General features: G+C 40.7%; 1 protein-coding gene across 10 annotated transcripts in view; it reads right to left on the bottom strand.

Moving 5' to 3' along the window:
* The window catches only part of LOC107591159 (protein Shroom2-like), a 61,275-nt gene that overhangs the window by 8,015 nt on the left and 39,587 nt on the right, over positions 1 to 13,673 (bottom strand). For 4 of the 10 annotated variants that reach the window (XM_016280203.1, XM_016280205.1, XM_016280209.1 and 1 more), the window contains 5 exons: positions 7,309 to 7,410; positions 6,737 to 6,754; positions 6,227 to 6,346; positions 3,542 to 6,038; positions 3,062 to 3,144 (listed from right to left, as the gene is read on the bottom strand). In XM_016280203.1, coding sequence (XP_016135689.1) covers positions 3,062 to 3,144; positions 3,542 to 6,038; positions 6,227 to 6,346; positions 6,737 to 6,754; positions 7,309 to 7,410 — 2,820 coding nt within the window. Of the gene's footprint in view, positions 1 to 3,061; positions 3,145 to 3,541; positions 6,039 to 6,226; positions 6,347 to 6,736; positions 6,755 to 7,308; positions 7,411 to 9,328; positions 9,951 to 13,673 lie in introns of those variants that run through there. The other 6 variants (XM_016280206.1, XM_016280212.1, XM_016280210.1 and 3 more) reach the window with 4 other exon arrangements.

Genomic DNA, 13,673 nt, shown 5'->3' with positions numbered 1-13,673 from the left:
GTGTGTTAGGTATATATATATATATATATATATATATATATATATATATATATATATATATAAAAACTTCAAATTACAATTTTCCATTTTATTTTAAAATGTAATTTATTCCTGTGATGGCAAAGCTGAATTTACAGTAGCCAATACTCCAGTCTTGAGTGTCTCCTGATTCAGAAATCACTGTAATATGCTAATTTAGTGCTTAAGAAACATTTCGCATTATCAATGTTGAAAACAGTTGTGCTGCTTAATATTTTTGTAAATATATGAATATAAATATAAATTTAATGCATCCTTGCTGATTTAAAATATTAATTTTGAAAAGTAAAAAAAAAAAATCTTACTGACCTAAAACTTTTGAAGGGTAGTGTACAAAAGGAAGACAAAAGGCAAAGTGCACAAAACGAATGAAGAAAATGTCAGATGCAGAAATAAAGAGTATGAACTTTTAGAGTCATTCTCAATGTTATATGATACATGCTTTCATTGCAGAAGTCATTAGTATAGTATGCATGCATGGGTAACATTCAAGTAGGATGCAGGTTCTTTCTGATACTATAGTGTCTAACACATGCATTTGATCTCAACATGAACTGGCATGCAGAACGTCTCCTCTGTAATACCATGTAAGCTTTTGTCCACAACACCCCACCTATAATCAAACATCAGTCTCTTTCCAACTTCCCTTGTTCGATAAAGTTCATATGACAAAAATTCTACCAGTACCAGTCAAACGTCTAATGGAGAGACATACCAAACATCTCTCCACATGGATAAGCAACTCTATATTTTCAGTTTACTAAGCATTTTACATGCAAACACTGACCTGCATTCGCCAATTAAGTAAAAACAGAATGAAGCCAAGAAAAGTATCAACTGATAACTAAAAACTAAGAAAACACCTCTTACAATGAATCTTACAGACTCAGGATGACTCAAACTTCCCCAGAAAGACTGAAAAGTCCATAATCCAGGTACTCATGCTGCTGCTGTCCATATGAAGTCCATAATCCAGGTACTCATGCTGCTGTCCATATAAAGTTGCTATAAAACAACTAAATAGCAATCCTTGCATTAAATATGAAACTTGACTGTATGAGAAGCAGTGCTCACCTCTGATGATTGGGAGTTCTCATCTCAGCGACAGGTGCTTCCTGTAGCCCTGGACATATGTAGTCTCACCTGGGTGGGGCTAAAATGCTTGTAGCTCAATTTAAATGTTTCCAACTGGATTTAGTCCACACTAGCTGTACTTATAAAAGTCAAGAGTTGCAAAGAGGTTTTCTAACATTAGAAGTCTGTCAATATCACTTACTGAAGTGAAGAATCCTTTCAGCTAGGACTTTTCAGCTAGGACATTAGATATTTATAATTGAGTTGTGCATGTTTGCACACAATTAAAATGACTGGGTGGGAGACAGGAAGACTGACATTTAAACAACGATTTCTAAGAAATCTCATAGCGCTATGAAGTGAAGATGCAGGTCTATGGTATAATTCATAGTTGCTCTCTACAGCACCTTAATTACAAGCAAGAATCAAGACAAAACCTTTCATAGGGGGCAATTTACAAGGCTTTAGATGATGGATGTTTGGCGATAACATGCTTATTCAAGTTTGCCACTCCTTACGTCTACACATAGAAGTCTAAGAGAATGACCCAGGAAAGCCAAGGATGATAATTTTATAAAAACGAAAATGTTAGATAAATATTAAGATAAATTAAGATAAATAGGTAGGTCATATGTTACACACACAACTGGGAGCTGTTTGTGACACTGGAAAATGATCTTGTCACTGTTGTTTTGAAAGAAAGAGTCAAATTAGTGGCAATGTAAACTAACTGAAACTTTAATTTGCATCTCAAACATTGAGAGCACATATTCAATTTGATCTGAATCACACTATTGGAGCCCCACCCAAGAAGTTTGCATGTAAATGGAATAACATCCCAGCCGTCAATCCCTTATCCTAACACCGCATCTTCAAAAGACACCGTTTCTTTCATTTTGTGTTTTCTAGATTATAAATGAAAGAAGTGAGAGGTAAAGTAAGTGAGGATCAATTTAACATGTTTCACAGGCTAGACATGAAAAGACATGATTTCAAAACTTGCTAAGGTAACTGGAGGTCATTTCATGCCCATTGAACCATACTATCAGGATGTAAGTTCTCCAACAGTAGAACTGTAAAACTTTAGCTTCACAAAGTTTACGCTACTTTCTTTCTGTGCCAGTTTGATACATTATTCAAGCACAAAATATACAAACAAGCCTTCTATTCTTCATCCAGAAGGTTTTAAAATTCAGAATGTTCAGCATTACGAATTGGATTAAGCATTGAAGTTTCTCCATAGCACGAGTACAGGGCTTCCATTTATGATTCTTTCAGGGTAAAATGCAATACCTACTAGATTACAAGCACATGCAGAGTAAAACTTGAATTAAATCCCATCTTTGCAAAGTTTTACAACTTTAAAATATTGAAATGGGGCAAAATCTTTTTAAAAAGCCCTTTACAGAAGTAGGAAGAGCACAATTTTAATTTAGGTTGCTATTTTACTCTTTGGCCTTATTATGAATGGACTTATTGGACACTTCTTACGTCATACTCACATGCCTACACCTCAAAACCATCTCGTTGAAACAAAGCCCAGTCAGTAAGGATAGCAGTGCTGTCACAGCTGGGCTAAATCCCAAGGCTGCAAGGACCATAAAGAGTCTACTGTTTGTCTTTGACCCAATGAGGGCTGACTGATGGACCAGCTGTGGATTTCTGTATGCAACAAGTTCAAGATCAGAGCCATTAGCACTGGAATAGTTTCACTGACACACCGACAGAGTCTCAGCCAGGACTGTTGGCACTGGTATCATTTCCATTACAAAGGGAAGAGTTGTCTGATTTAGTTTCAAACATGCCCAGGAGTATCATGATAATCATAACAAAAATAAATTACTTTAAAAGTGCAGAGTGATATTCAATAAGCACATTCAAATTATGTATTATCTTTTTACTCTTAACAACTTGCAAGGCAATGGAAAAATAGCAATACAGCACTCACCTTGTACTATTCTTATCCTGTTCGCAGAGATTTGTCTCAGGTTTGGAATAGTCAGCTGACTGCTTTTCTTGAACTGGAAGTTTCTGGGAGGAATATAATACATATAAAACTTAACTTCCTCGTTCAGGTATTAACATATCTCAACTACTGTTTACTTCGGCTAATTTGAGACTATTGTTTTTTGTAATTATGGTCTTATTCGGTTGACATGATTGTGTGATCTTACTTGCAACTTTCCTGGTCTGAGGGTGTGACTTTTTGTACTTAGTTTAATGTTTGACTAAGTTCTGGCCTTTATATTGCTATCATTGCTATTCACTGGGGATATAAAGTATATGAGACTCATGTCACTTTTGATTTATGATGGTTTCTAAATAAAAACAGTACATGTTTTGAAAACAGTTTACACCAATTAGAACAATAACAATGAAATTAAATCACTGAAAACTGAGAAACTTAATTAAATATGAAATAACCAACCTGCCCATAGAAGTCAGCAGAAGGGGAGGATCTAGATCTTTCATGCACACAGGTGGGTTTACTCGGTCTCTCATTCCCTGTATCAAGGATGTTATCAGCGGAGTGATATCGTCCAGATACCCTTGGTTCGGCTGCTTTCCTCTGGATGTTCCATTTGGCCTCATACTCCGCAAAGGTGCCAAGTCGCTGTTGTTCTAGCATGGCTTGCTGGTTCACCGAGTGAGGGCCATCCTGACCTTCGTTAAGGTGGTGTTCTATGGGGGTTGAGCTTTCACTATTACTCTGCCCTGCTGTGTCACTCCTTGCAGAATAATGCATGCCTCCAGACTTGGACAGTCTCGTGTCTTCAGATATCTGCAGGTTTTGCTTTGGCATAGGTTTAGGGAAAGCTGGTTTCCCCGCTGCCTCAAATAATCTGTGCCGATTTTCTAAGGGTGCAGCATTATCAGGCACACTGGAGCGCTCATTAGCTCCTACTTCATGAATATTATCTGGCTCAGAAAAAGACCGAACTTTCTTTTCTGCAGAAAATCGTTTGCGGCTACCAATGCGAAGCACCTGATTACTCACTGAGGTGGGTTTGCTAGGTGGGACCTCGGAGACACCTGGAAGCGGAGGTGTGTCTTTCCGAGTGGGACCCTCAGTACCTGGATGCTCAAACAAGACTGGCTCAAGGTCTTTTCTCCTAAAGGATGTAGCCTGGAGGACTCTGGCCTGGGCTTCTTTCAGATGGTCTTTATAAGAGCTGGAAAAGCAGCCATCCGAGGAGGGAGAAGAAGTTCCAGTGGTCTTCCAGACAGCAGGATCTTCTACAGCTTCAACCGGACTTTCTAAAGTGGCTGCGCTTCGACTCTTTTGAAGCTGGGCTCTCCTCATCTGGATCTCGTTGCGCAAGGTGGTGGCAAATCGGTCACTTCGTCTTGCATGTTTGCCACTCTGACTGTCAAGGGCTTCCTGTTGTGCACTTCCACTGTTGATCTCCTCTTGACAGTCCTCCATGCCATTGTGCTCTTGGGCCAGAGAATAAAGCATAGGTGTTTTCTGGGGACATATCTTTGACTCGCTTTTAGTTGGAAAGGGTTGTTGTGAGTACTCTTTAAGATGGAGATGAACAGCACTTCTCCTGTGCTCGGGTTTCTTACTGGGGGGATAACTACCAGAATGCTCATCTGAGCTAGACACATGGTGTTGCTTTTGGCTCATCATTCTGCGATGATAGATGTCAATTTGTTTGAAGGAGGCATTATTGTCTTTATGATCTGTATCATGGTGCTGTGACTGAGGTGGGAAATAGCGGTCTTTTGCTCCTCCTTGTGAACCTATGGACATCCTGTCCTGTCCACTGTGTGACATTTCCGAGACTGAAGAAGCTTTAGAGTCATCAACTCTCACTAAAGAAGCCTGGGACATTCCCTGAGCGATATGATGAGAGGTAACTCCAACGTGACTGGACAGTGATGCAGCTGGCCTTCTAGTTTGATTGTGGCTATTGAGTTGCATGTGGTTGTTTGTGGACAGCTCCTGCATACTGCTAAAGTAGCCACTGAATGGAGGTTTCAGTGCTGGTATTGTCCTAGTTTGAGCGTGGAAAGTGCCCTCATCGCTGTACTGCCGTGGATGGTATGGAACATGGGCATAGGATTGATGTCTATCTCTGACATCTGTCGTTGATAGGGAGTATGTCTTGTCTGATGACATATGGTGTGGATACTGATGATGGGCATCGGATGAAATGTAGGGATTTGAGGAATCATTTTTGGATGGCAGGTTATAATCGCGTCGACCCTCAAGACCTGTCTCGTTGACTTGGTGAGACCTCTGCATGCTTTCATGAGTTTCTCCTGCCTTTTGCAATGCTTTTACCTGAGGCTTTAACTGGGCGTGAACACCAAGGCCCTCAGAGGAGCCTGTGATCAAACCCTTCTCATGTACCTTGGTAGCTGCAAAACTATCACTGCGTGTCGGTGGAGTGGGAGGTGGAGTGGAGGATACTATATTTTTCTTCACATCTGGGACATGCCAGACAGGTCCAACACTAACTCTTCCAGAGCTTGAATGCCGAGTGCCTGGCTGTTCTTCAGCTTTTGGGATCTCATGGCTAACTGAATTTGAGAGATGCTGCAAGTATCCAAGCCTCTCATCTTGTCGTACCCCATTGCTTAGGCTTTGGCTATGTCTGCCATTGCTGTGCCTGCCACTTGAGTCCCACTGATTAATTTTGTACAGCATGTTCTCAGTGGAAGCAGTGTTAATTTTGGACTGTGTGTAATCTGGGGTTCCTGAGCTTGTAGAAAAGGAGCTGTATGCAGAGTCTCGTTTACCACCACCCAAATGTTCAGTGCTGTTATTATTGGACTTGCTTGGGGAAAGACGACCAGGTGGACAGGGATGAGAGCTATGCTCTAGGCTGTCCATACTACCCAAAGAGCTGAACTGATCGGATACTCTCCGTAGATTTGTTTGCTCCCAGCCGGCTGAGAGTTCAGAAGAGAATGAACTAAGAAAAACAAACATTTAAAGAGTGTTTAGGCTGTATGAACAAATGCAACTGCAGTAAGCCATATGAAAAGCTTCTGCCATTCAATATATATATTCGAAAATGAAAAATAGAGTCCTTCATTCCTAAATCTTTACTGAAAGACGCAATATAGACAAAAACAAATTATTTGCTGTCTCACCAATTACCTTGCATCATTTCTTGTTTGCCAGACCGGTGAGGGTGTGGACTGGTTTTTGGCTTCTGAATGGCTCTCGTTGAACTTGGTGGCATGCCAGGAGTGAGGTCTGCTCATGGGTTCATTTCTCCTGTGGGCAGCAAACGGGAAAGAGAGAAGGATAGAGAAAGAGGTAGAGCAGAGGAGGAAAGATTAGAAAACAAGGCAATAAAATGTTGTTTTGTGAAAAGCTGCAAAACGAATGGCAAACACAGATCACCAAGCAGGACTACAACAATTCTGAAGGAAAGGAGAGTGTCAAAACACGGTAGATGATTATGGAAGAAGTGTAATGATCATGGCATGAGATAGAGAAGCAGCCTGTGAGCATGCCAATCTTGCAGTCATTCACTATCAACACAGAGTTTTTCAACCGTCAAGCACTAACAAAGGCAAAGCCTAACAAAAACCTACAAACACCAAATTAAATATCTGTAAACCACAAGTCCACACTCTCAACACTCATATAACAGCAACATACCCTTTAAATCGGTTCTTTCTGGGATGCATGAAGTGAAATAAACATAATATATAATTGTTACTGAAAGTGCCACAACAATTAAACAGAGCCTCTTAAAAGAAGTCACATACATTGTCCTTATGACATTATCAGCAGTTCAGTCCACACACACACACATATATATATATATATATATAAGACATGACTGATGCAACCTATACTTAAAACAATGAACTATTGAACAAGGTTCCCACACCTTCCAATAAATTTCCAAACTGGATAAGGATTTATAAAATGATTTTATTGAGACTGCACTCATACAGAGCAATTTCTAGCAAATAAATATTTTAGAAAATTTGAATTCATTATGAATTAAAAAATAATGACTGGAAATCAAGTTTTTCATGATTGTGGGAACCTTGATTAAGAAATGTAGAGGATATGCAGGGTGGAAACCTAATAGATGGAAATTTGAACTTCTGATGGATGATATCACAAGGCCATGGAGGGAATATGATTGTAGATCATTATGACTTGACTGGGTGGTAACAGGATTAGAAGTGAGTTTTCTTGTGGATACATTGATACCATACCTCATGGAACTTCGCAAAATCTTCGTGAGAAAGCTCCGGGCCATATGCACGTCGCTCTCTGATGGCATTTTCTGTGCTACAATATCCACCATTTTCATCTTCCTGAAGGGAGTTAAAAGGGGGAGGGACACATATAGTCGGAATCTCTGAGTTCAGTAAAGTTTGACAGGGACTCTAGTGCTGAATTCCAAATGGAGACAAGAAAAGCTACTAGCTAGCATGGGCCACAACACTGTCTGTAATTAGTCAAGCATTATATGCAAGAACACAAATATAGCCTTGCGTAAAAAACATAACCAATTCAGACAAAACAACCACAAAATGTTATACTGTATGAAAGATTACTGTATGAAAAATACACTGGAAAAACACAGACAGTCCACATAAATGAAACCTGTGTTTTTAATGGTTATGCCTATGAGTTCAGAAGCACATGCACGCAAAGACTTTAGCCATAAGTCCATTCAGATAAACAGTGCCAGCACTGAGGCAGGATTTATAAAGGACAAAATCTTAAAACGAAACAAAACAGTAGTCTCTCTCTCTCCTTATGCATATAACATACTGACCAGAGATCTGCAACTTACAACCGCTTAGTGTGAATAGTAGACATAGGGAGACATCTTGTGGTTGAGGTTTAACACTACCACTACATGTGACAAAATTTATGCCACAAAAAGAGAAAAAGTTAAAAAATAAAATATTTCAAACTCTTTCTAGGATCTGTGAATGTCATGTTTTAAGACTGCCTGCCACTTCTTTTACATCAACGAGTTTAGCACGAAACATTCCTCAGCATGTTGCTCAACATATCAAACTAAAGAGTCCACCCACACCTGACCTGTGACCTTTAAGTTTTGAGAGTCAAAACATTCCTGCCGTTTCTGAAATTCAGTCGTTTGGTTTAGTGATAGAATTGTAAAAACAGAAATCCATCTCCTTGAATTTCCAACAGTCTAAAACCCAAGCTTGTGCAAATCTCCATTAGACCGAAGGGGTTAGAACAACAGTCAAAGACATGCAGTGCTACTCCATTAGGCCATGAGGTCAAATGCCAGTCACCCTCTAGCCAGTAAACAGTAATAGACATTCTTTGAAATACTAGGAAAATAAAAACTATGCTAACCCAAATATCCTTGACTCCAAAACATTTGCTTAAAACACCATTGGCTACCAAAGCTGTTGTTGTCTAAAACAAGATGTACATGTAACGTCCTTGTCACAGGTTTAAAAGATGGCTGAAGAGATTAAACAGCAAATTATGGACAAAGTGGCCCAAAAGACACCCTTTGCTTTCGCTCAATGCTGCTCTCTTTTCCTGTGTAAAATTTTCAAGTGTGTATGTGCTCGCCACACATGGTGCTAGCTATTCAGATGCTAATTACATTCTCTCCATTAGACGTATTGTCAGGGCTACAGCTGGTCTAGTGCAGATATGCCAGTGGTCCGAATCAGTGGCGCCCAGGCGGAAAAGAGGCCAAGGAAGGGGGTTCAGAGGGGAAAGTCCCCCACCAAAGTTTTCAGAACAAGGCATGTTCAAAAACAAACAAATCACTTCTGAAAAGACAACAACCTATTCCAAAGCCTGATGCAAATCATTCAGCTTGGGTAAAGAGTTAACATCCAAATCTTATTCACAGGATGATCCAACATGAAAAAAAGGGTTCCAAAGACACCTACATGAAAGATTAGCAAGCTTTTGAAAGGGAAAAAAGCTACTGTTTACTAATATAAGTGTTAGGATCTGCTGCAGTGTTTGAAAACCATCAAAGGTTGATTTTGGTTTGCCAAGATAAATGCAACCGGTTTCATGAGGTCAAATTAACATCTATCACTATCTACTCGTTTACACATGGCCCGAGTCGTCTGAGGGGCAAGCTGCACCAAAGCTTAGATGTCACAAACAGTAAAATAAGACGAGACTAAACAGATGCCAAGATAAAAGCAAAGGAACAACAACAGGTGTGAGACAAAGACAGCAGACGAAAACAGACAGCAAAACGTAAACTTCTAAACTCACCAAACAATCCCTCAAGCAAGCAAGTTTGCCAAATAGGTCCCTAAAAGAGCAGACCTGAGACGCTTTGACAGATGAAATGGTACTGAGAGTTCGGGTTTGCTCCAGTGGACTCCCCAGGCAGCGCATTCCACATTCACATCAAAGACAGGCCAGGACAAAGGGCCCTCCATAGACGGCCAGTCCCGGACCGCAGCGTGAGTCTTTTCAACCATCCACTTCTTCCATATGAAAGACTACAGAAAAAGGTAGCCTTGAGGAGCCCCATGTAGAGAGCTGATCATACGAGCCTTAGCACATACACTCTCATATCGACTTCCAATGCCTGTGTGACTGTTGCAGTCAGGGCAGATCTCTTCAGGGATTATGGTGATTTTACCCCGGGAAGGAAGGGGGGAGGGAATGAGGAGGGGGCTATTGTCATAGCCAGTCTCCTTGAAGCAATCTAGCAACTTCTGTTTCCCTATTGGCTCAGGGATTGTATGCTAATGAGCAGTCGAGAGGGCCAAATTTTCTCACTGAACCCCTCTTGTGCAGCGGTCCTCTGTTTCTTCTATTACTATGGCAACAGGTTGATTTTTGCAGTCTTAAGTGCACTGGTTTGTGAAGTGGAGCGAAACCAAAGAAAAAGATAATAATAGAATACAATTTTAAAAGAAAGTCATTTTATTTTAAACCATGATCAGATGAGAAAAACATTTATTTCCATAAACTGATCAATCCAACACTGAATATTCAGTAGTGGCTCTGGACTACACAACACTAGAGTTTACTATTGAGGCGCCCTACTCACTGACGGCACTAGACGTCACCATGACCACTGACCTCAAGCCATAACCCTCCCAACCCCCGAAACGGATCATGTGACCAGTAGATCACTCCAGGTCTGACAAAAGCCATCTGGGTAAAACAAGTTTAGAGATCTCAAATAATCAACCTGTTCGCTTTGTAAACCAGATCTCTCAAGAGTGAAGCTTGGCTGTGATTGGAGCTTGACCTACAAAGTTTCGTGCTTAATTAAAACTTTTCTTGGCATCAAAACAAGTAGTCTGGTGACAGGCAAGAAGATTACCGAATTGTTTTGGCCTATGCCTGATGGGCGGGCTTTAACAAAATCTTTCACAATGATCTATTGTGAACCGAACTTCTCATCCGTGCATTCCAGACAGGAGGCCATTCCTAGGCACTAACGCTCTCATAAACATTGCATTTTTCTTGCTGCCTCAAAAAGGTAAAGCAGGCAAAAAGATTTGTAAGCTTGTACACATTTGTAAAGCTCTTATATTAGAGAGAAACCCCATTCTAAAACCATCCTGTCAGCTGTTGTTATTCAAAGAGACAAGAGTAAGTGTTTAAGGAGAGATATTCAGTGGAATGTCCAACAAGATCTTATCTGATCCATCTGGCTTTGCTCCATCTAATGGAAATCGCAATTTGTTCAATGTAATATTGAACAAAAAGGGATACTGCTAGAGTTTTGGCTGCATTGGAGTCAGTTATTCATCTGGCTGTGGAGTGTCTGCACAAAGCCCTTCTTCAGAACGCATCTCAATCAGCCTGCTAATACAGGGCCAGGAGAGGCCAACCGTGGGGTGCCTGTAATGACAGGTACATTCCTGAGCTGCATGTCATACCAGCCAAAGAACCAATAGCAGTCTAGTCCTCTGCTGGGTTCACAACTGCGTCTCTTTTGTTTGGATGTACAGTACTAAGACGTATCAGCATAAAGCATTTCTTAAAGGGTCATGAAACCTCAGACTACTTTTTCTGAGATTTTAGCAGAGGTGTTTGTGTTGCACATCATAGAAGACAATGTTAGCATCCGATAATTTTAACTGTTGGAGAAAACTGTTTTTTTTTTTGTGCTATTTTCATCTTCCGGGTTTGAAATCTACATCGTGTTGACGTCACAATTTGTGATGTGGCAATGGACTAGATAATTTTAACTGTTGGAGAAAACTGGTTAATTTTTTTGTGCTATTTTCATCTTCCGGGTTTGAAATCTACATCGTGTTGACGTCACAATTTGTGATGTGGCAATGGACTATAGTACATCGATAGTGCGTCGGTGTCTATTAAATTATTCATGTGACTGCATGTTCTTATCCTATGAGAAGATGCTTCGCTTAATTATTCACAAAAGCATGTGTTGATTTGCTATGACAGACATTTCAGACTGTGAGATGACCTCGTGCACATTAACTGAGCGAAACGTTCATGGATCGAAGAGGAGTGTTTGTTTTTGCTTTGTAATAAGAGTTCGGCACAAACGCGATTCATTCACTTGGTGAGCATAACCATTTTTACAGCTCTGTGACACAACCCGTCAAAAGGCTTATATACACGCCACAGAATATGCCTTAAAAGTTCTCAGAGGTGCAGCAGCACGTTCATATATATGTTTTCGATGCAGAGTGCAAATGGCTGTGCATTTATTTATGTTTTTAACTTGATGGGAGCAAAATTAAACTGTCTGAACGCGAAGCTGTGTGTGTTGTCTGTCTCCCCTCTTCCCCCTCCTCCGCTCCGCTGCGCACCACGCCCACTTTTTTAACGGTTTTTTTAAAACTGTGGTGAGAACTAACCAGCGGGCCTGGACTGGCCATCGGGAGCACCGGGAGAATTCCCGGTTGCCTGGCGGCTGATTTGGCCCGCTGCCCAGTTTTTTTTTTTTTTGTTATTATTATTAGCGATATTGGGGAAAATTAAGAATAGGGAAAGGGAACTGAAGGTGCAGTGCAAGAGAGAACCTTTTATAGACAATGTTAGCATCCGATAATTTTAACTGTTGGAGAAAACTGTTTTTTTTTTTGTGCTATTTTCATCTTCCGGGTTTGAAATCTACATCGTGTTGACGTCACAATTTGTGATGTGGCAATGGACTATAGTACATCGATAGTGCGTCGGTGTCTATTAAATTATTCATGTGACTGCATGTTCTTATCCTATGAGAAGACGCTTCGCTTAATTATTCACAAAAGCATGTGTTGATTTGCTATGACAGACATTTCAGACTGTGAGATGACCTCGTGCACATTAACTGAGCGAAACGTTCATGGATCGAAGAGGAGTGTTTGTTTTTGCTTTGTAATAAGAGTTCGGCACAAACGCGATTCATTCACTTGGTGAGCATAACCATTTTTACAGCTCTGTGACACAACCCGTCAAAAGGCTTATATACACGCCACAGAATATGCCTTAAAAGTTCTCAGAGGTGCAGCAGCACGTTCATATATATGTTTTCGATGCAGAGTGCAAATGGCTGTGCATTTATTTATGTTTTTAACTTGATGGGAGCAAAATTAAACTGTCTGAACGCGAAGCTGTGTGTGTTGTCTGTCTCCCCTCTTCCCCCTCCTCCGCTCCGCTGCGCACCACGCCCACTTTTTTAACGGTTTTTTTAAAACTGTGGTGAGAACTAACCAGCGGGCCTGGACTGGCCATCGGGAGCACCGGGAGAATTCCCGGTTGCCTGGCGGCTGATTTGGCCCGCTGCCCAGTTTTTTTTTTTTTTGTTATTATTATTAGCGATATTGGGGAAAATTAAGAATAGGGAAAGGGAACTGAAGGTGCAGTGCAAGAGAGAACCTTTTATTATTTTCCACGGCCCCAGACTAAGGATTTAGAACTTTGTGATGGCCATACAAATAATAGGGTTGTCTGTGGTTTCAGAAATTGTTGTGGATGTATAGGCTATATACAGAAAAAAAAGAGGCCAAAATAGCACCTTTTGGGGTACAACAGCTTGTCGCTGGAGCAGTACTCCTAAAAATGCATTTGTTCATTTTTTACCCCTAATAGGCCTACACATTAGTAGCTTGTACCTTTACGTTTGTACCTTAAGGGTACAAATTACTACTCTAAGGTAGTGCTGGGCGGTATACCGGTTCATACCGAATACCGGTGATTATTTTTGTTATGATATACATTTTTTAAATACCGCAATACTAGTTGCAAGGACTCACCTTGCCAATGGACCATTCCACAATGTCGCTTAAACAACGTTCGGAACACGACACTGTTTGAAAGGGGTCCCTTTTCATTGTTGCACTGTGGTGAGGGAACAGCTGTATGTGTTACTAAGCGTGAAAGTTCCGAAACTGAAGCTGTAGAACTAATAGAACGTGATGAAGAAGAACTCATCCACAATATCCACATTGACCGCCACAAATATCCACCGCCCCCTGCCATCAGCTCCCGCATCTCACACACACACGAGCGCGACTTTAGCACAAGATTTAGCAACTTTCAGACCCTTTTAGCGGCTTTTTTCCATAGAATATTCATACTGACAAACCTAGCGACTATTTTGGATAAACCTTAGCTATGGTTCAGTTGGAAGATTTCG

This window comes from Sinocyclocheilus grahami, unplaced genomic scaffold (assembly GCF_001515645.1).
Source record: "Sinocyclocheilus grahami isolate Dianchi unplaced genomic scaffold, SAMN03320097.WGS_v1.1 scaffold138.1, whole genome shotgun sequence".
Classification (NCBI taxonomy): Eukaryota; Metazoa; Chordata; class Actinopteri; order Cypriniformes; family Cyprinidae; genus Sinocyclocheilus; species Sinocyclocheilus grahami.
The sequence above is the reverse complement of the archived record's forward strand: the minus strand, read 5'-3'. Positions and strand labels throughout refer to the sequence as shown.